At 34.9% G+C, this 20,319-nt stretch overlaps 1 protein-coding gene across 2 annotated transcripts in view; it reads left to right on the forward strand.

Moving 5' to 3' along the window:
* Positions 1 to 20,319, forward strand: part of KIAA1958 (KIAA1958 ortholog) — a 113,008-nt gene that overhangs the window by 87,283 nt on the left and 5,406 nt on the right. For both annotated transcript variants that reach the window (XM_031450211.2, XM_031450210.2), the window contains one exon: positions 14,272 to 14,444. In XM_031450211.2, the coding sequence (XP_031306071.1) occupies positions 14,272 to 14,444 (173 nt within the window). The remainder of the gene's footprint in view (positions 1 to 14,271; positions 14,445 to 20,319) is intronic.

A 20,319-nucleotide genomic window follows, 5' to 3' on the forward strand; every position in this document is an offset into this window, starting at 1 on the left:
TATTTTTACCTATATTAAGTTGTCCCCATGTTAAATCACTTCCTGACCTACATAAGAATAGTCTGAAATTTTTCTAGCATAGCTCAGTTCTCCTTGATTTTTCAGTTAGATCAGGATTAACTGAAACTTTCATTGAATTAATTTGTCTAAGTCATATGGCTTAGCTTCTAGATGTCCTGAAATCAAGTGACTTCACTGAGATGAAAATGTAGTCATATCAACAAATATTTGAACGCCTTGTATCTAGACACTAGGAGGGGTACAAAGATCTATAAAATAGTTCCTGCTTTCATAAGATTTATAAAAGGTACTATAAATTTCTTGTCATTTTTGAGAGCCCAGCAAAAAACTCTGCCAGTACTAGTTTGCATAGTTTCCCAAACTTTGTACTCATATCGTTTGTCCTTCCACTGAATATGTTGGTTTACTGTAGAATACATAATACTGCTTTGAGTATTTTGTGGAGGATCTTCCTTAGAGCTGTTTTAAAGTCAGTGATAAGGCAAAGCCATTTCTGCAGCATCCGTTGTGTTCACATAGATGCATGCATGCATGCATCATAATGTGCAGATTATCATCAGAATGTTGTTTGTTAAATACTTACAGTGTACCATAGTGCTAAGTGCTTCTGTAAGTTGTTTCACTTAATTCTTGCAATAGTCCTATGAGGGTAAGCATCATTATTTCTCTTTTATAAGTGAGATCTAGAGAAGTTGGATAGCTTGCCCGCAGCACAGTTAACATAAGGGCATAACATACAACATAAGAGCGTCAGGAGCTTCAACTAGATCCACATACCATCAAGCACTGGCCTTTTCTGCTGTAGCTGCCTGTTCACAAAGTGATTTTTCTTTCTTTGCTTCTGTAGACCCTCTGAAGTGATTATAAATGAAATCCTCAGTGTAATAAAATCATCAACAGGATTCATTCAACTCTGAATCCACTGAGAGCAGTGCCATCACCTGACCTGTTTGTTAGCATAAAAGTATGTAGGCTCCCTATCTAGTTATTTTGACATGGAACATTCAGCAAAGTTTGTTTCCCCTTAGCCATGAGTAGAGAGCAGAAGTTTATGTCATTCTTTAAAGAACTCAGTTTTGTCATGGAGGTCAGTGTGAATGTGCACAAATAATTATATATTTTTTAAAGTGATTGTCATTGGTTTTTACCCCAAATAAACCAAAAATCCTATTCAAGAGAGTTCCTTATAGTTCAGACAGACAAGGGGGAGCTACTAGGTAGAGGGAACACCTCTCTTAAGCCCAGCAGCCAATATTGTCATCCATCAGACACTGAATTTTCATTCCAATCTGACAGGGCGTTTGGTCTTCCCCTCAAATTGATGCCGGCAAATTAACTACATAATGGAGTATCTTGTTGTTTTGTTTCTGTTTTTTAATCAGTCGAGGTTATTTTTAACAGAAGGCTTTTGGGGGGCGATGCTATCCTTATGATTCTCAGAATTAGAGGTCAACTAAAACCATTTAGATTTTTTCTAGTTTGTCTCCACAGTTTTATATATGAGACAAACACTTCTGGTTTTAATCAACCCTCTTCTGATTGGTTTTCTTTATCTACAGAGAAGGAGTATTTTGATCCTTATTTCTCTAGCCACAATAAAGCTGTAATACTTAACATCTGTAAATAAAAACTCTCTACCATATGATAAAGGAAATAAATTTCTAAGCCTAGGGGGAAAAATCTGGGAGAGGGTATAATTTATTGCAGTTAAGATATTTTTTTTAAAGGTTCATTCATGAAATACTAAGCAATTAACAAGTTCTCTATCAATCGGTTTAAAAGATTTTCCTCAACTGGAATTCCTTTATACAAGATGTATCTCCACGAATCAACCATATGATATGTTGTAGATAGTTATTTATTAAGAAACACATCTTTGACAAGGGCATCCTCAATTGTTTTGGGGTTTTGTTTTTCCATTAATGCATGATATTCAGAGATGGCTTCTCTCCGTTTGGTCTGGCTGATATGATATGAATGCATAGCTTTTCATAAGGCAAAGTGATTTAAAAAAATAGGATGATTTTAAGAGCTCCTTGCCATAGAACATAACTGGAAGAAAGAAATTCACTGCATATGTCATCCTTTGGTGGTTGGTGTATTTCTAATGATATAAAAACAGAAAAGAGGGGATGATGTTGGTAAACTGCCACCAACTCTGATTTCACTCTGCTTAGTAGGGACAAGAAGGATAATCAAAATTTCTCATGCTCCATCCTATTTGTAAATTGACTAATTGGGCCTACCAAAGCTGAAGGAAAGACCTAATTTGGTACTAAAGATTGCATTATTTTTTAAAACGTAGCATTTTAATACATGTAAATTGAGTTTTTATGTAAACCATGACTTTGCTGAATTAGACTCAGAATTAATTAGGTGCGAGTGCTAATTTGATCAGAATATGAATTAGGTCAGATTATTCAAGTAACCATCTTTGTTGAATGAATTACAATCATTGAGGCTGGACCTGGAAAGGACCTAAGAGATCATCTAGCCCAGTGACTCTGAGTGCTGTGAAGAATAGGGGTCACAGTGTCTTCTGGGGAGGAGACAAGGAAGGCAAGGAGATGGAGATTGCAAAGGGAACATACCCTGAAACACAGATTCCCAGGAGTTCTCATATTCCTTATGTCCCTACCTTCGTGCTGTAAGACACTAGATTGAATGAGCTACTACCTCTATTACACATCCTTCAGGTGTGCTGGGCTGGAAAATAGAGTTCGAAACATCTAATCTACCCCTCTTTTATAGAAGAGAAAAACAGCCCCAGAGAGATTAGATGAATGCCCAGGTGTACACAACTTATTAGAATAAGGGCCAGAACTAGGACCTAGGCACTCTGACTTCTAGTCCATAGATAGGGTTCGGGGAGAAAAAGCAACCCTACGTTTCCACTGAATTAGAAGATGTATCCTTTTCTTGTTTTCAAAATTATAATAGTTTTTTAAGCTCTCAGTCAGGTTTCTATTAAGGAATAGATTCAAGCTACCAGATTCCAAATAGGCTATCTTTGCATGTGAATTTTCACTTTTCATTGTGTAGTGGTATGTCTTGATTTTAACAACTTCTTTTGAAATTTGATGGGATAATCTCAAAATGTGATTACCTTTTATTCTAATGAACATCTCATGTACCCTGTATAAATGGGGTACATTTATATTTAGCTGTCATTCATAGAGGGAGGACAAACTACAGTTTTCAAGTAGATGAATTCCAGTTATAGATTATGAGCTAAAAAGTAACTTTTTGTTTAATGTGGTATTCTTTTGAATATCCAGCTACAAAACATCTGTATTATTAGTTTTGAATGCAGTCTACAATACCTTTATTTAGCCTGTGGAAAGTTTAAAAAATCATCTTGAAGATTTGGGACATATCCTCAATCAAAAGGATTAAATTCCTATCAACATAATTAGGATGTTTCTCAAGTGAATTTATTTAGAGATAGGAAGGAGAAAGAAAATGGGAACTAATGAAGAAACCTATAGCAGGAGGATACAGAAATACAAACTATTTGTAAATTTTCATCCTGCTTACTCTTCTAAAAAGGAATTCAGGCATAAATACTTTTTAAATCTCACAAATTTTTTATTTTACAAATTATATTTACCAGGTCATAGTTGAAGAAGAAAGATGAAATTCTAGGGTGTTAAAAAAAAGAAGGTACAATGGTATTGTCTTTTGAATGGAGTGTTGAATTTTACTAGACCTCTAATATTCTTTGTATTACACTGGAATTAGAAAGTTTTACCATTATACATTCATTTCAAAGAGTTTTGAAAATGCTTTGGCATAATTTATTTATTTGTAGTAAGTAGAAGTAGGAAGAATCAGCAATATAGAATCCTGACAGTAATTGTGCATACTGTATTTAAGTGATTTTTATGTCTGTTTACTTTCTGTGATTCTTTAATTTTATATATCAAATACCTTAGTATTACTTCCACTAGAAATTAATTTATGATTGATTATTTATACCGGATGAAGTAGCAGGTCCATTTTAGTATTAATCCACTCAGATTAACTTTATCTAACTGAACTTTTATATCTACAATCCATTATATTACAACTTTTTAAATAGCATTTATAACAAAAGAACTTTTGTTTTATAAAGTATTTGTTACAAAAAAAAAATCTTGCCAAAAACCATTACAATTTCTATGCATTGTGTATAGTCAGTGCTGTCGTTGTTGAGATTATGCATGTTGTTGTAGGTGCTCTTCCACATGTGTGTTTGTGGTATTTATGTGAAATTGTTAACCATTGCTGCTATCACTTATTGTAGTGTAACTGAAAAACTGTGCTAGGAGGCTGTGCCGGTCAACCATGTGTATGTGTGACTTGTGAAAGTATGTACTTAGCTGTTTAATATTTCGAGCCAGCACTTAGTGGCCTCTACAGAAGGAAATGTGTAGTCGTCAAGTGATGCCAACCTCAAAATCTTGCTTCATATGTATAATTCCAGGTCAGCTTTTCTTCTGTACTTTCCCCACCTCTTGAAAGGGAAAGCAAGAATTCTGAACTTTTCTAGTACGTCCCACCTTAAATCTTTTTTTCCCCTGATATTTGAGAAATTCAATAGAATGACAGTGTAGCAGCATAATTGCCCTTCCATCTGGGTATCTTTATGTTGAACAATGTAATAGCAGTACTATGAGGTGCATAACATTACTGTTTTTGGTTATCATGGCTTATTGTTTGAATTGCATTTAATAAGAATATTTAGTTATGTTCATTTTATTTATAAGGGACCATAGAAACCTCAGAGTTCCCAGATATTAACTTTAATATTCAGTATTTGCATAGACTTATTTAACATATTTGGTTGCCGTATGACCATCAGAATTTTTTCATGCCCACCTGTCTTTACTTTGCTTCCTGGTATTTCCAGCCTGCCCCAGCAATTCCAGACAAACTCTGACAGTAGAGAGAACATTATTTCAGTGGATTAATTCTACTATACTTTGTTAAAATTCAGCATGGGGGAAATTTCATTATACTTTGTACTCTTAAAAATGGAAGGGAAACTGTCAAAATGTTGAGAAAAGAAGGCTATTTCCTTAAGAGCCTTTTCACGCCAATATTCCAAAACTCCTCACCTATGCAGGGTTTCATTCTGTCTGTTCAATGGGTTTATAATTATGAGATTCTTGTAGTAAAGGGGCAGTCTCCTGAGTTACACAGAGGCTTTCTCTGTGACTGTCAGATCATGGCGACAGCCAGTGCTGTATTTGGAACCATTGCTTATGAAATTGCTGATTTGACTCTAAGAATGTTAAAATGAATTCATCAAGGCCCCTGCCACTTCTTTGCTTAAAGGAAAAGAAAGGCATATTTTAACCGTGAGCCTTTCCTCCAGAATTGGCTTTGGAGGTGACAAAGCAATAAAAGGAAATTCAGTTATACATGTTCTGAAGAAGTTCTGCCCTTGTCCAGTGTCTTCCAGAGTGACACTAAGTTATTTCTTGATTCCTGCATCGAGAATTTTCAGGCAAGGACTTTGTACTTAGAATTCCTTTTGCATTTTGAACACCAAAGATTATGGCGTGCTGCGTCCTGGTGATTAACAGTTTCCATTAGATTGCAGTGGGCACATATATTTCAATCCTGTTCTTGGGTTTATTACCCTCTTTGGGCCTTCTGTACATTTTGTATGTCTGTTCTGGCGCCTTTATGCCTAGGGCAACTTTTTAATCAAATAATGCATATGTACTTATTAGGGTTCTAATTTCTACAGTTTGTTTCCACCATGACTTTAAACATTTTTCACTGCTGAAGTTAGACATAGATTTGCCAGATTAGCCCCATAGTTTGTACCTTTTTCGTTGTAATCCGAAAATGTAACTGTAACCCCATAGGCCTGAAAACTGGTGAGAAGCATTTTGGACTCAACAAAATCATATATAGTGACTCAGTTATCTGTTAAAATGATGAACTTTGGTGATTTGGTAGAATGAATGCTGTGTACAACTTAAATAAGTTCTTCCATATTTTCTATAAGAATGCTTTTAAAATTGCTTTTACTCTACCACTTAGAAGTTAATTGGGAATAAAAAGGTAGATTTACCAGTTTAGTCAGTATAATTTGACACTAGGCATCTGTTTAGAAATACAAACACACAATTAATACTTTAAGAAATTTTATGAAGCAGTATAATACTATTCGTTAAAAAATGGATTTACTTTCCCCTTCTTTGATAGGTTGTTATTTTAAATACATTTTCTGGCCACTTACCTTTTAACTGATTTACATTTAAAAAAGTATGTGTGCCTACTCACTCGAGTCATGTTTTAAAATTCTTTTTAAGCTGCGACAGTTACAATGTATGAAAGAAAGAGGAGAAAGGTGAATTGAAATGGAAGGAAATTTCTGTTAATATTTAAAATGTGTGACTGTGATATTCTTGGTTAACCAGTCCTGTGCCGGTTGATATTTGTAATAATATGATAGAATGTTTGTTATTAAGAATACACTGTTGGTTTCATTTTTATTTTGCTGCTCCACTGATCTTTTACACCAAGATGTTTTCATCTGTATCAGCTCACTTGTTTTTGCTTTATATTTGTCTGTGTACCTGTGCTCTAAATAAAATTCTAGTTTTATGTCCCAGGGCTTATCCTGTTGCGTGACAATGTTTGCCTCTAATGTAGTGTGATTTTCTTTTGTTTTCCGTATTTGTTGGTACAGCCTAAAACTTAACGGAAATAAAAAAACAATCCAATAAAGTCAACTAATGAGCATTAGTGATGTCTCTATAATGAAAGCATGTTTTAGTCACGGTATTTTGACTGTATTTGGATATGACCAGCCTTCCTTCATTTAATAAATGGTTTTCTGCAAAGCCAGATGATTTCTGTAGCTAAAACAAACAGTTTAAAAGACAAGTTAACCATGTTTTTTGGGGGAAAAAATTGTCCTGATCACTGCATTAGCCCCAGGATATAGTCAGTGCATATTGAGCAAAGCATTCCTTGTTAAGCGTTTCTAACCACTGAGGAGGGGAAAGAATATTAGAATTCAAGCTGAGGAATATTTAGCGTACAAATCAGAAGATGTTTTCTTTTTTAAAAAGCTGTATTTATTTTTAATTTATGTATTCATAATACTCTTTCCTAAGAAGATTTTAAGTGACTAATAGTGGCTAGTATGTATAAAATATTTAACGTTGGTGATATATCATCTGGAAAGATAATGTTTAAAAAAATATATTGAATTTGGTGGCATTTTCAGACCAAACTATTGTTTTTAAAAAAGCGTTTTCTTTATTAAAATTTATGTTTTTAAATGTTAAGGCAATAAATATTCATTATGAATATTTGGCAAATACTAATAAATATAATAAAAAAAGGAATCCTACTACCCATAAGTAACAACTTTTAATATTTTCATATTTTATTTTGGATTTTTTATTCATAAATGTACTTCAAAACTTGTAAACTATATTTACTATTTTTTACATTTGTAAAAGATACTTAGCCTTTAAAAGTGTGATTATTATTTGGCTACATTAATTTTCATTGCACAGTAGTACCAAAATCTATTTTACAGTGCTTTATTGGATTGGGTTTGTTTCCAGTTTTTCACTTTTATAAATTTGCCTTGAGCATACATTTTTGTGTACATACATACCTCTGATTAAATCCTTAGGATAAATTTCTAAAAGAGAATTCCTAGGTCAGATAAAAAGAACATTTAATTTATTTTTCCTCCATCTACATTTCCAAAGTCCTAGTGATTTTTATAATTTGCAAGAATATTATATTAATATTGTAAAACCTAAAAATCCCACAGAAGTAATTATTAACAAGTGTAATGTGTATTTTTCCAAAATTTTTTCTATACTTGCACAAGTTCCCCCATCCCTTAGACATTCTTTAGATATGGACCTTTTTGTATTTTTGCCAGTCTAATAAATGAAGTACATCTTGTTTTGATGATAATGTCTGATTACTGTTAATGCTTTTTGCTGTTTGTATGTTTATGAATAATTGCCTGTCATATTCTGGGTCTGTTTTCTAGTGAGTTATCTTTTCCACTTTATTTGGAGAAACTTTTCGTGTGAACTCTGTCACTTTATGTGCTATAACTATTTTCTCCAGGTCTGTTTATTGTTATACTCAGGTTCAACTGCACGGGGGTCAGGACCCCTAACTCCTTCCATGTTCAACGGCCAACTGCATTTGCTCCTTAGATATTAAAAGTACTTCCTGGTGAATCCGTCTGAACCTGAAGGTTTTCTTTGTATGTGTGATATTTTAAATTATTGATTAAATTTCTTTAACGGGTGTAAGACTATTTAAATTTTGTATTTCTTGTTTGGTTTTGGTAAGTTGTGGCTTTTCTAGACATTTGTCCATTTTATCTAAAATTTCAGGTTTATTGGCATCAAGCTGTTCATGTTACCTTTTTACTGTCCTTAATGTCTGTAGGATCTGTAGTGTTAACTCCCTTTTCATTGCTGGTGTAATAATTTGTGCCTCCTCTCTTCTTTTTTTCTTCATAGTTTATTAATTTTGTTAGTCTTTCAAATCCATCTCTTGATGTTACTTTTTTATTGTAAGTGTGTTTCCTATTTCATTGATTTCTGTTCTTATGTGTGCTGCTTCCTTTTTATTTTTTGGGGTATACTTGTTCTTTTTATAATTTCACGGTGTAGTTGATATTCAACCTTTCTTCTGAATTTAATGCTATCATTTTCTCTATAGACACTGAAGTAACTGCATGCCACAATGTTGACATGTGGGTATTCTCATTAGTACTCAGTTTGAAATATTTTCTTATTCCCATTGATTTTTTTCTTCCACCAAGGGTTTATTTATTTTTTATTCCACTGAGAAGTATACTATTGTGTAATTATCAAAAGTTATCTTTTTGTAATTGATTTCTATTTTAATTCTACTGATATTCTGAATGACTTAATCCTTTGAAATGTTGAGACTTGCTTTGTGGCCTAGCATTTTTATTTTGGTAAAAGTGGCTTGTGAAATATTGCCATTTACTACAAAATTGATGGATCTAGAGAGTACTATGCTAAGTGAAATAAGTCAGAAAAAGACAAATACCGTATAATTTCACTTATATGTGGAATCTAAAAAACAAAGCAAACAAAAGAAAACAAAAACAGTCTTATAGATACAGAAAACAAGTGGGTAGTTTCCAGAGGGGAGGATGTCGGTGGGTGGAGTGAAATAGGTGAGGGAGATTAAGAGGTACAAACCTCCAGCTGTAAAATAAAGAAGCCACAGGGATGTAATATACAGCATAAGAAGTATGGTCAACATTATAATAATTACTTTGTGTGGAGACAGATGATTATTAGACTTATTGTAGTGATCATTTCATAATATATGCAAATGTCAAATCACTGTGTAGTACACTTGAAACTAACATCATATTGTATGTCAACTGTATTTCAGTTTTTTAAAAAAGTACCATGTACCTTTGTAAAGAATGTATTCTGCGGTTGTTAAGTTTGTTCTTTGTATATCAGTTAGGTCCAGTTTGGTATTTGCAGTGTTCAAATCTATGTAATTTTTTGTCTGCTTGTTCTGTCAGTTACGGAAAAAGATGTATTAAAACCTTAGTTGTAGATTTGCCTGTTTCTTTTTAAAATTCTTTTAATTTTTGCTTTTTATATTTTGAGGCTATGTTATTAGGTCCATACAAATCTAGGATTGTTGTATTTTTCTGTTGAATTTTAAAACATCCCTCTGTATTTCCAGTAATGAATGCTTCTTGCCTTAAAATCTGTCTTGTCTAATATTGTATAGCTATACCAGCTTTCCTTTCTTTATTGGACAAATGGCATACCTTTTTTTCATCCTTTTCCTTTCAATTTTTACACTCTATTTATTGCTATGTGTAAGGAACATATATAGCTGAGTTTTGTTTCTTTATCCAGACTGACAACATTTTTTAATTGAGGTATAGTTGATATACAATATTTACATTAGTTTCAGGTGTACAATACAGTGATCCAACATTTGTATACATTGCAAAATGATCACCACAATCATCTGTCTTCATACCAAGTTAATACATTATTGACTACATTCCCTGTGCTATAATTTACATCCCCAGGACTTATTTACTTTATAACAGAAATTTTGTACTTCTTGATTCTCTTCATGCATTTCATGCACCACCCCCACCTCCCTCCCTTCTGGCAACCACCAGTCTATTCTGTATCTGTGAGCCTACATTTTGTTTTGTTTTGTTTGTTTGTTTTGCTTTTTAAATTCCACATATAAGTGAGATTGTACAGTATTTATTTTTCTTAGACTTTTTTCACTTAGCATAATACTCAAGGTCCATCCATGTTGTCACAAATGGCAATATTTCTCTTTTTTATGGCTTAGTATTATACACACACACACACACACACACACACACCATCTTTATCCATTCATCCATCGATGGACACTTAACGTTGTTTCCATATCTTGGCTATTGTAAATAACGCTGCACTGAACATAGGGGTATATATATTTTCAAATTAGTCATTTTGTTTTCTTTGAATAGATACCCACCAGTAGAATTGCTAGATCATACTGTAGATCTATTTTTAATTTTTTGAGGAACCTCCAGACTCTTCCATAGTGGCTGTACCAACTTGCATTCTCACCAACATTGCACAATGGTTCCCTTTCCTCCACATCCTCGCCAAAACTTGTTATTTCTTGTCTTTTTGACAGTCACCATTCTAACAGGCATAATGTGATGTCTCATTGTGGTTTTGATTTACATTAGTGATATTGAGCATCTTTTCATGTGCCTGTTGGCCATCTGTATGTCTTCTTTGGAAAAATGTCTATTCAGATCCTCTGCCCATTTTTTAATTAGATTGGTTGGTTTTTTTGTCATTGAGTTGTATAAGTTCTTCATTTTGGATGTTAACCCATTATTAGATATATAATTTGCAAATATTTTCTCCTATTCAGTAGGTTGCCTTGACAGATTTATCTTTGGAATGTTAATTCTATAATAACTGATACATTTAGGTTTAAATCTATCATTTTACATTTTTCTTTGTCCCATCTATGCTTTGTGCCTTGTTTTTGATTAAGCAAGTCTTTCTATTCCATTTTCTCCTATCAATTTATGTTATACATTCTTTTATTATTCTTTTAGTGGTTACCATGGAGTTTAAAAAAGGCATCATTGCATTGTTAAAGTTTAAACTAGAATTTTCATCATTTTCTGGATAACACAAGGGCTTTTCAACACTAGCTTCAGTTACATAACTCTTTTGTGCTAATGTAATGAATGTTAGTTTTACGTATATTTAAAACCCCACAAGACATCATTAGTATTGTTTTAAACAGCTATATGTTCATTTAGATTCACCTACAGATTCACTCTTTCCAGTATTCTTTGTTTTTTCTATATTAACATGCTTCCATCCTGGATCATTTCCTTTGCCCAAGGTAATTTCCATTCCCTAATAAAGAAAAACTCTATTATCACTTAATATTTGACTGCTGATAACAAACACATTCATTATTTTGTATGACTACCTCTGTACTTTACGTTTATTTTTGAAGGCTGCTTTGCTTAGTATAAATTTCAGAGTTGTAGTAATTTTCTTTCAGCACAATAATATCATCTGTCTTCTGTCTTCCATCAATTCGGTTGAAAAAAATCAGTCTATTGTTGCTCTGTTGAAGATAATGTGTCCTTTTCCTCCAGTTTCTTTTAATAATTTTCTTCTTGTCTTTGGTTTTCAGTATTCCCACCAGGATGTGCCTAGGTTTCATTTTTCCTTTATTTATTTTTGCTTAGTTCATAAAGCTTCTTGAATCTGTAGATTGATGTATTTTATTTTAGAAAATTCTTGTCCAGTATCCTTTAAATATTGCTTCTCCCCCATTCTCTCTTCTCTTTTTGAGGTTCTACTTAAAAATATTAGACCTTATAACTGTGTTTCATATATCTGTTATGCTCTTTTCTGTGTTTTTTGTATTCTTGTCTCTTTCTGCTTCAATTTGTATACTTTCTATTGACTTTTTTCATTTCACAGATCTTCCCTGTGATGTTATGCATATTACATTTGCTTGTTACCCTAGCTATTGAATTCTTAATTCATTATTGTATTTTAATAATTTAAAATTATTTGAAACAATCTCAGACTCAAAAAAAAATTGCAAGTGCATTGCAGAGAATATTTTTTAAACCATTTTGAAATTAAGTTGCAACCTCATACAACATCACCTCCAAATGATCTTATATGATTTTCCTACAAACAAGGAGAAAAAAAAACTATAGTGAAACTATAGTGATTGTTTAAATAAAGCAGACTTAATTCTCACTGAAGGTTAATCTGAGTAAATTTGGGGGTGGGGGCAGGATATTTTTCAGAGGCACAAGTTGTATTCCTTACTAAGTACTTGATCCCTCGAGTACCTGACTCCTTTGCTGTAGTGGCCAGGGCCCATAGAGTCAGCAGGACCCAGGTGCAAACCTTGGCTCTCGCACTTGCCAGCTCCATGACTTGCAACAGCACAGTGCTTGGTACAGAGAGAGTACCTTGGCAAATATTGGATGAGTGATGTATAAAGTTACTAAATGTATGAGGTTCAGTTTGCTTACCTGTAAAAGAGGTATAACAGTAGGTTTGCTTAGAGATTACAGATAATTTATAGAACGCTCAGCATATATAATAAGCATTCAATTAGTGCCAGATGCAATAATAGTAAATTTTATACTAGAATCCTCTCATTCATATCAAGCAAGTCCCAGAAATAATACGACTTATCTCAGTTTAGGAGGTTAGTGAGAGATATTTGCCTACATGACTCTGTTGCTTTAGAAAGCATTTCTAGCATTGTTTATTTCTCTCTTGCTATAAGGATTTATTAAAGCAGATTGTGTTCAGCAGTTCAAAGTAGACAAAGGGTGAAGACACAGTCTTAAGGAGCATACAAACCAATGGAGAGGTCTTCTGGGTGCAATTAGATCATTAGTTCTAAGGAATAATAAATGTGGGACACATACTGAAAGAAAGAATAAAAGAGCTGGGTTAGTGTGGGGAAGGATCATGTAGATGTGAGTTTACAATGGAATTAGAACTGGAATTGAAAAAAAAGAGTATTTGGCACAAAGACCACAGGAGATTTTCTGGTTAAGTACAGGGCAAGTGTGGTATGGGTGCCCTGGGTACAGGCAGATGCTGGGGAACAGCAGGAGGCTGGGGGTTTAGTGTTTCCCAGTGGGAGCAGAGACAGGTGAAATCAGGTAGATGAAACCAATCTGCAGATCACCTTGGTAATTGTGTTAGCTTTCCACTTTGCTGTTTCTCAGCCTTTTTGTGCCTTGTTTGAATACTGAAACATTCCAGAGAGGGTCAGAACCATTAGATCAAGTACAGGTTGGCATTGTTTTTATTTTGAGGTGGTTTACCTTGATTTTATTTCCTATCCAAAGACAACAGTTTGAATAGTTAAAGCCTGGTTTTAGTAGATCACAGAGTATGAAGAAAGGCCAGCTAATGGTTGTGGACTTGGTTATCTCTTTGGCAACCAGTACTTAAGGTGGACACATTGAAGAAGGGCAGTCTTCGTCTGAAGTAATTTGGCAGTTGCAATTTAAAATCTGTTTGCTCTCCTCTGAAACAACGTGAGCCTCTCTGGAGAATCCCCTCGTTTTGCCCTGATATAATCTCACTTGACCTCTCATTCTGACTCTCAGCTAGCTGATAGGTTGGGGAGTAAGGGTTGAAATCTCTCTCTCTTTATTAACCTGTGGAAAGAATTAAAGAAATATGCTAATACCATTTAATTCAAAGCTGCCTAGGATGACACACAAGACACTTGAGACTATATATTACAGGGAAATAACAGCTCTTCGTGTGCTAAGGGTAAAGAGAAAGGATGTATAACTTGTCTTCCTTTTTTTCTATCTTTTTGTTTTTGTTTTTGATAGAAATGTTACTTTTTTTCCAGTGAATATTTTAGATAGAACATTCTTTTTTTGCATTTTTTTCCCTTATGTTATTGGAATGCCTGCATTAGGACATCACTTGGTATATATGGGAAAATTGTTGGGATTAAATGTAAGGTTACTGCATTGATTTCAAGCTAGAAATATTGTTCCCTACTGTATTTATTCTAATATGTGTATACATGATAGAAATTTCATTTTCTTAAAGTGTCTGTTAGGAGTTTCCTGTTATTTAACATGATCCAAAGATGTAATTCTCTAAAAAAGGAATGGCAAGTTATTTTAATGCCTTTTATTGTTTTTGTTTCTAGCCTATTCTACTAAGCTCAACAAATTTCCTGTGTTTAATATGAATGATGACTTGAATGATCTGTGTACCAGTGCAGTAAGCCCAAATACTACTAAAGCCACTAGGTATGCCCTGAATGTGTGGCGATATTGGTGCATGACCAATGGGCTCAAAGATCACACAGACATCACCAAGGTAAGAAACTCTTAAGTTTACTTTTTCTTCCAGCCAACTTCACTGAGCTTCCGTGTGCCAGGCAATGTGCTAAGCACTGTGGGGAACACAGAACAGGTGCTTTCTGCCTGAGAAAACTTTGAAGGACCAAAAAATAAAAAAAAAAGAAAGAAAGAAAGAATATCTGCAGTACAAGACAGAATTTGATAAGTGTTCTATAAATTTACAGATCAGAAATGCCAAAAAATTCAAATGGATAAATTAATTTCAGTTTGGTGAGACTAGTGAAGGAATTGATTTTAAAACCTTATTTTGAGGCAGAATCTCAACAAAATTGGTTGAAACCAAGAGTCTTCTAGGCTGAGTCACATAAGAAAGAGTAAAATTTAGAGTAGACTCATTTGCCTGCAGCAGAAGCTTCATATATGAGAACAGTGGACTAGATCTTGATAACCCTTCAATGCCAAGCTAAACTCTTGTGAACATTGTGAAACCATTGAAGTTTCATTTTGTCTTGTTTTTGTTTGTAAGGAGAGACTTTATTTGAAGGATTATTGCAGGGGCCACAGAGAAGGGACTATCATAATAGGGAGAACACTCTGACGGTAAGATCTGCAAGTATCTTAAGGTTTGGAGGAAAGGGAAACACTGAGCTTTTTTGAACAGGAAGGAACATAAGAAAAGTGGTATTTTAGAGAAATTAACTGGAGGTAATGAGCAAAAATTTATTTACTCTTCTTGGTCCTTAATTTCCCCAGTTGTAAAGTGAGCCCTTAAAATTTCTTGCAACTTGAAATGTTGGAGGTTGTGAACAGAAGAAAAAATTCTTGGACAGGTAGAGACAGAACAGAAAAATACTGTATTTAGACTTGGATATATTGAGTCTCCATCATAGAGATGTCTACCAGATAGATATGTTGGATAAGCATTTGGGAATGTGGGATTTCAAACATAGGGGAAATGTTAAAGCTGGAAGTATAGATTTAAACTTATTGCAAATAAAAGTCATAATGGTCACCAAGGGCAGGTGACATCTCCAAGTTTGGGTGATGTGTCTAGGGCACTAACAGAAGATGAAATAGTCTTCTACTTCTGGCAACATGGTGCACTAGATGCCGTGAGGGGCCTATCTACTGTATGTACAGAAAGAAAGGGAGCCATCCACAGGGCCAAAAATGACCGCTGAAACTGGAGCAATGTGAGCAGTAAGCACGTATGAAAGACAGGGCTCTCCCTGAGGACTTATGTTGATAATATCATTAGGGAAGGGAAGAGACAAGGGAGCTAAACTGAAGAATCCTTGATTGAGGAGAGTACCCTGAAAGGATCTAAAGAAGTTCTAGGTCAGTAGCATACCCTGGCTCCTTGCAGAGTCATGTGCTAATAATCTTTGAAGGGAAACATCCAAAATGTAGGTACCCAGGTTTTTCACAGACTAAGATCAATGAAATATGTGCTCATTAAAAAAAAAAAAATTAACAAACCACTGAAGGAAATAAATCGCCATGAATGAGGCTGAATAGAAACAACAAGGAATAGATTTAGACACCAGGGACTTTAGGTAGTAGATTATAGACTAAGTATGTATGAAACATTCATTGAAAGAATGAGAAGAATAAAAATGAACAAGCAACAGCACACTAATCAAAATGACCCAGCAGATTTGAGAATAAATAGAAATTTCCATTTGTGACCATGAGAAAAAGGAGGGCCCAAGAATTACCCTCCTGCTGTAACAACTAGAAAACTGGGCACAATATATGAAACCACTCTTCTACAGAACAGGCAGCACAGGACTTGATCCCTAAGATGAGTGCTACCATCTCTCAGGTGTTCTACCTGGAGGCAGTTTCTCAACTGCAGTGAAGGGTAGGGAACCTAAACTGAGCCTGGCAATCTTGCTGAGTTGAGGGGAGACAGAAATCGGAGCTCAGGGAGGCTGAGGACATGAGAATACTAGAAAGAACTTAACACCATTCATTGAAAAGGTATGACAAATCCAGAATTTAATAATGTAAAATTTACAATATCCAGCATCCAATCAAATATTACTATATATAGGAAGAAGTGGGAACACACAAACCATACCTAGGAGAAAAATCAGTCAAGTCTTTCATTTCTAGACAATTTGGAGGGCCAGGTTTACCCTCCTGCTGGAAACAACCAAAATACAGACAAATGATATAAATAATGTTTTGCAAGGTACTGTATAACACGCAAAGAAGGACAGTGATCTTTGAGAGATGGGAAGCACAGTGAGCCTTACACATGCCCAGCTCACTGCCTTGAGAGAGTCCACTGGGCTGTAGTGCAGCAGGGGAGCATGCAGGCAGAGCCCAGGAGGCTTGCTGAGTTGAGGAAATGGAGCTGAGTCTAGAGAGACCCAGGTGGCTAGAATTGTCATAGCAGAATATTTGAAAGTAAAGAGCTACACAGAAAGAGCCTGAGAGCACCGAAGATAGTCCCCCTGAAATATTCAGCTGAGTACTGCTCAACATCTGCATGTAAGGAAACTATCTGAGGCTGCTCCCCACACCCCTGCCCCCAAAAAACCTGAAAAAATTAGAGGTAATAGTACCTGGCACTCACACAGAACTGGAAGTAGTACCTCTTCCCACCAGTCAGACTGGAAAAACCTCAGGATTCATAGGGTAGAGTATTCAGAAAGGTCTTGCATCAGGTGTGGAGAACAATTAGCCATAGACTGAGCTTTGCTCTAATCCCACCCAACAAACCTTAAAAGCAAGACCCAGGTACATGAAAAGGTACTGGATATCACTAGTCATCAGGGAAATGCAAATTAAAACCAATGAGCTATCACCTCACACCTGTCAGAATGGCTGTTATCAAAAGATAAGAGATAACAAGTGTTGGTGAGGATGAGCAGAAAGGGGAACCCTTATGTACTGTTGGTAGGACTGAAAATTGGTGCATCCACTATGGAAAAAGTATGGAGGTTCCTCAAAAAATTAAAAATAGAAATACTGTACAATATCCTTTATGTAAAAGAAATGAAAGCACTAAGTTGAAAAGATATACATACCCCTTTGATCACTGCAGCACTATTTACAATATCTGAGACATAGAAGCAACCTAAGTGTCCATAGATGGATGAACAGATAAAGAATGCATAGTACACACACACACAGGAATATTATTCAGCCATAAAAAAGGACAGTTTGCCATTTACAACAACATGGATGGATCTAGAGGGTATCATGCTTAGTGAAATACGTCAGACAGAGAAAGACAAATATCATACAAAGTCACTTATATGTAGAATCTAAAAAAAAAATCGTAAAAAACCTTATAGATACAGAGAACAGGTTCATGGTTGCTTGAGGTTGGGGGTGAGGGGTGTTGAAATGGGCGAAGGTGGTCAAAGGCCTGGGGGTGTAATGTATAGCTTAGTGACTATAGTTAATAATACTGTACTGTATATTTGAAAGCTGCTAAGAGAGTAAATCTTAAAAGTTATTATAAGACAAGAAGTTTTTTAATTGTGTGTGGTGATGGATGTTGACTAGACTTACTGTGGTGATCATTTTGCAATATATACAGATATCAAATCATTATGTCACAAACCTGTTAACTAATGTAATAGTATAGGTTAATCATATCTCAGTTTTTTAAAAAAACACAAGACCCAAAGGATCAAACAGTTTTCAAGTAACTGCACTATGTCCAGAAGAAACCTTAAGATTATTTAGGAGTATAAGAATATCCAGAACCCAAGAATAAAACTTGCAATGTCTGGCAACTAAACAAAAATTATCACACAAGCAAAGAAGCAAGAAAGTGTATCACTTAAAGAACAAATCAATCAAAACCAACCCAGAACTGACACAGGTTTTAGAATTAGCAGACAAGGACATTAAACAGTTATTACGAAGAAGATAAGCATGGGAAAAGATGCTCAGCTTCATTAGACATCAGGGAAATGCAAATCAAAACCACCTGAGATTCTACTTTACATTCGGTAGAAAGACTAGAATAATAATTAAAAAAAAAAAAAAAAACAGACAATAACAAGTGTTGATGAAGATGTGGAGAAACTAAAACCCTCATACACTCTGGTGGGAATGTAAAGTGATGCAGCTGCTTTGGAAAGTCTAGCCATTCCCCAAAAGTTAAACATAGAGTTACTCTATCACCCAGCAATTCCACCTCTAGGTCAAACCTCAAGTTTAGTTTTTCCCAAAGAGGAAAGAAGAAGTCAAATCAGACCTCAAAATGTCATCTAAATAAGCAGAGTGTACACTGCCAGTCTTACACTCTGATCACTCTGTGTGATCTACTGTTTGTTCCCCTTAGTATTTTTTTTCTTCATAAGCGTGAGCTAATCCTCCCTGATGCATCTCCCTCAAGGTTTCTGTCTCATTGATTTATATATTTCTTAGCCTCATTCAAAAAATGGAGCATCTTGGAGTTCAATACCTATCTTTCTCAATAAAGAAAAATTTGGTAACTACAAAAATGAAGTCATTTTTATTGTCAGCAATGGTTACTTCAAGATTCAGTTTGTTTTCCTAATAGAGTACTTGTAGTTCACAAACATTTTCTCCACTTTCTTCATCCCCTAAACAAAATTATCACAAAGGGGAGTTTGAGGCATTCTCCAAAAGTAATTCTTGGTTTTACTTGTCTTATAACTCTTTCAAGTTTCAAAGATTACTAAGTAGATCCAGAACTTTGGGATTTGCCAAGCAAAATTAGTCTTTTTCTTATACTTTCTTTCCCATCTGGAGTCATCGACCCCATATGTAAAGTCTTACTTATCTTTGATCATTTTCACATCACAGAAGCCAAGCTTGTAATCCCTGGTGAATTTAACGTGGTAAATTTATTCACAGTGGCTCATGAAGGAAAAATAGTTTCTTGTAATGTCTTCATAACAAATTGAAGACCCTCCCTGGAAGAATAATCACCAACTAAAATTCAGTCTGAGAAAACTAAGATGGCAGCCAACATGGGCCAGAATGAACAGTTTCTTTTGTGCAAACAGTATAAATTTTGTGCTTAACATTTCTCCAGGAATTGCTTTGCTGTGATTTTTTTCTTTGAAACTTGTGCTATAAATCAAGAGAAATGTTCTGCACCCTAAGACAGCTTGGTTCTCCTAACTCCAAGGTTAATTCATTGCTTTAATCCACGTTTATCAGGTCATTGAATATCAAAAATACATTTGAAGCCTTCTGGTTGGGTCTTCAACATGAAGACCCAGTCATGTATGAGATGTAGTTCTTGCCTTCAGGAAGCTTTCAGTCCACTTTGAGAGACAGATAAAAGGCTGTGCAATATGGAGAGGGCCATAATAAAATTTAAATTAAGTGCTGTGGGATCCCACGTGAGAGAGTGATTTGCTTAGGGAAGGTGAGAAGCCTCTGTGTAGACAGCAGAATTGGAGCTCGATCTGAAATAATGAATAGAGGTTTTCCAAATAGGTAAGATCAGAAGAAAAAACATTCCAGGTAGAGGAAGTAGCATATGCAAAGACTTGGAAGCATGGAAGAGACTTGTGGTTTCTATGGATGACACAAATTTCAGTGAGGCTGGAAAGCAGAGTATAAAGAGAACAGAGTTAACATAGAGAAATAGGGTGTATCAGTTACCTGTTGCTGCATAACAAATCATCCAAAAACCTAGTGGCTTAATACAACATTCATTTTATTTACTCATGATTATATGGATTTTTCTTAGCTGAGTGGTTCTTCTACCGGTCTCACTTGGGATACTCATGCGAGTGTGGTCATCTGTATATTAGATGGGAGGCAGCTAGTCTCTGAGTCACATGTTCCTGAGGTCTAACTGGCCTTCTTACATGGCAACATCATGTACTATGATGATGGAAGCAGAACCTGTAAGAACCTATAGTGTGAAAGCAGAATCCCTTGAA

This window comes from Camelus dromedarius, chromosome 10 (genome assembly GCF_036321535.1).
Source record: "Camelus dromedarius isolate mCamDro1 chromosome 10, mCamDro1.pat, whole genome shotgun sequence".
In the NCBI taxonomy this organism is placed as follows: domain Eukaryota; kingdom Metazoa; phylum Chordata; class Mammalia; order Artiodactyla; family Camelidae; genus Camelus; species Camelus dromedarius.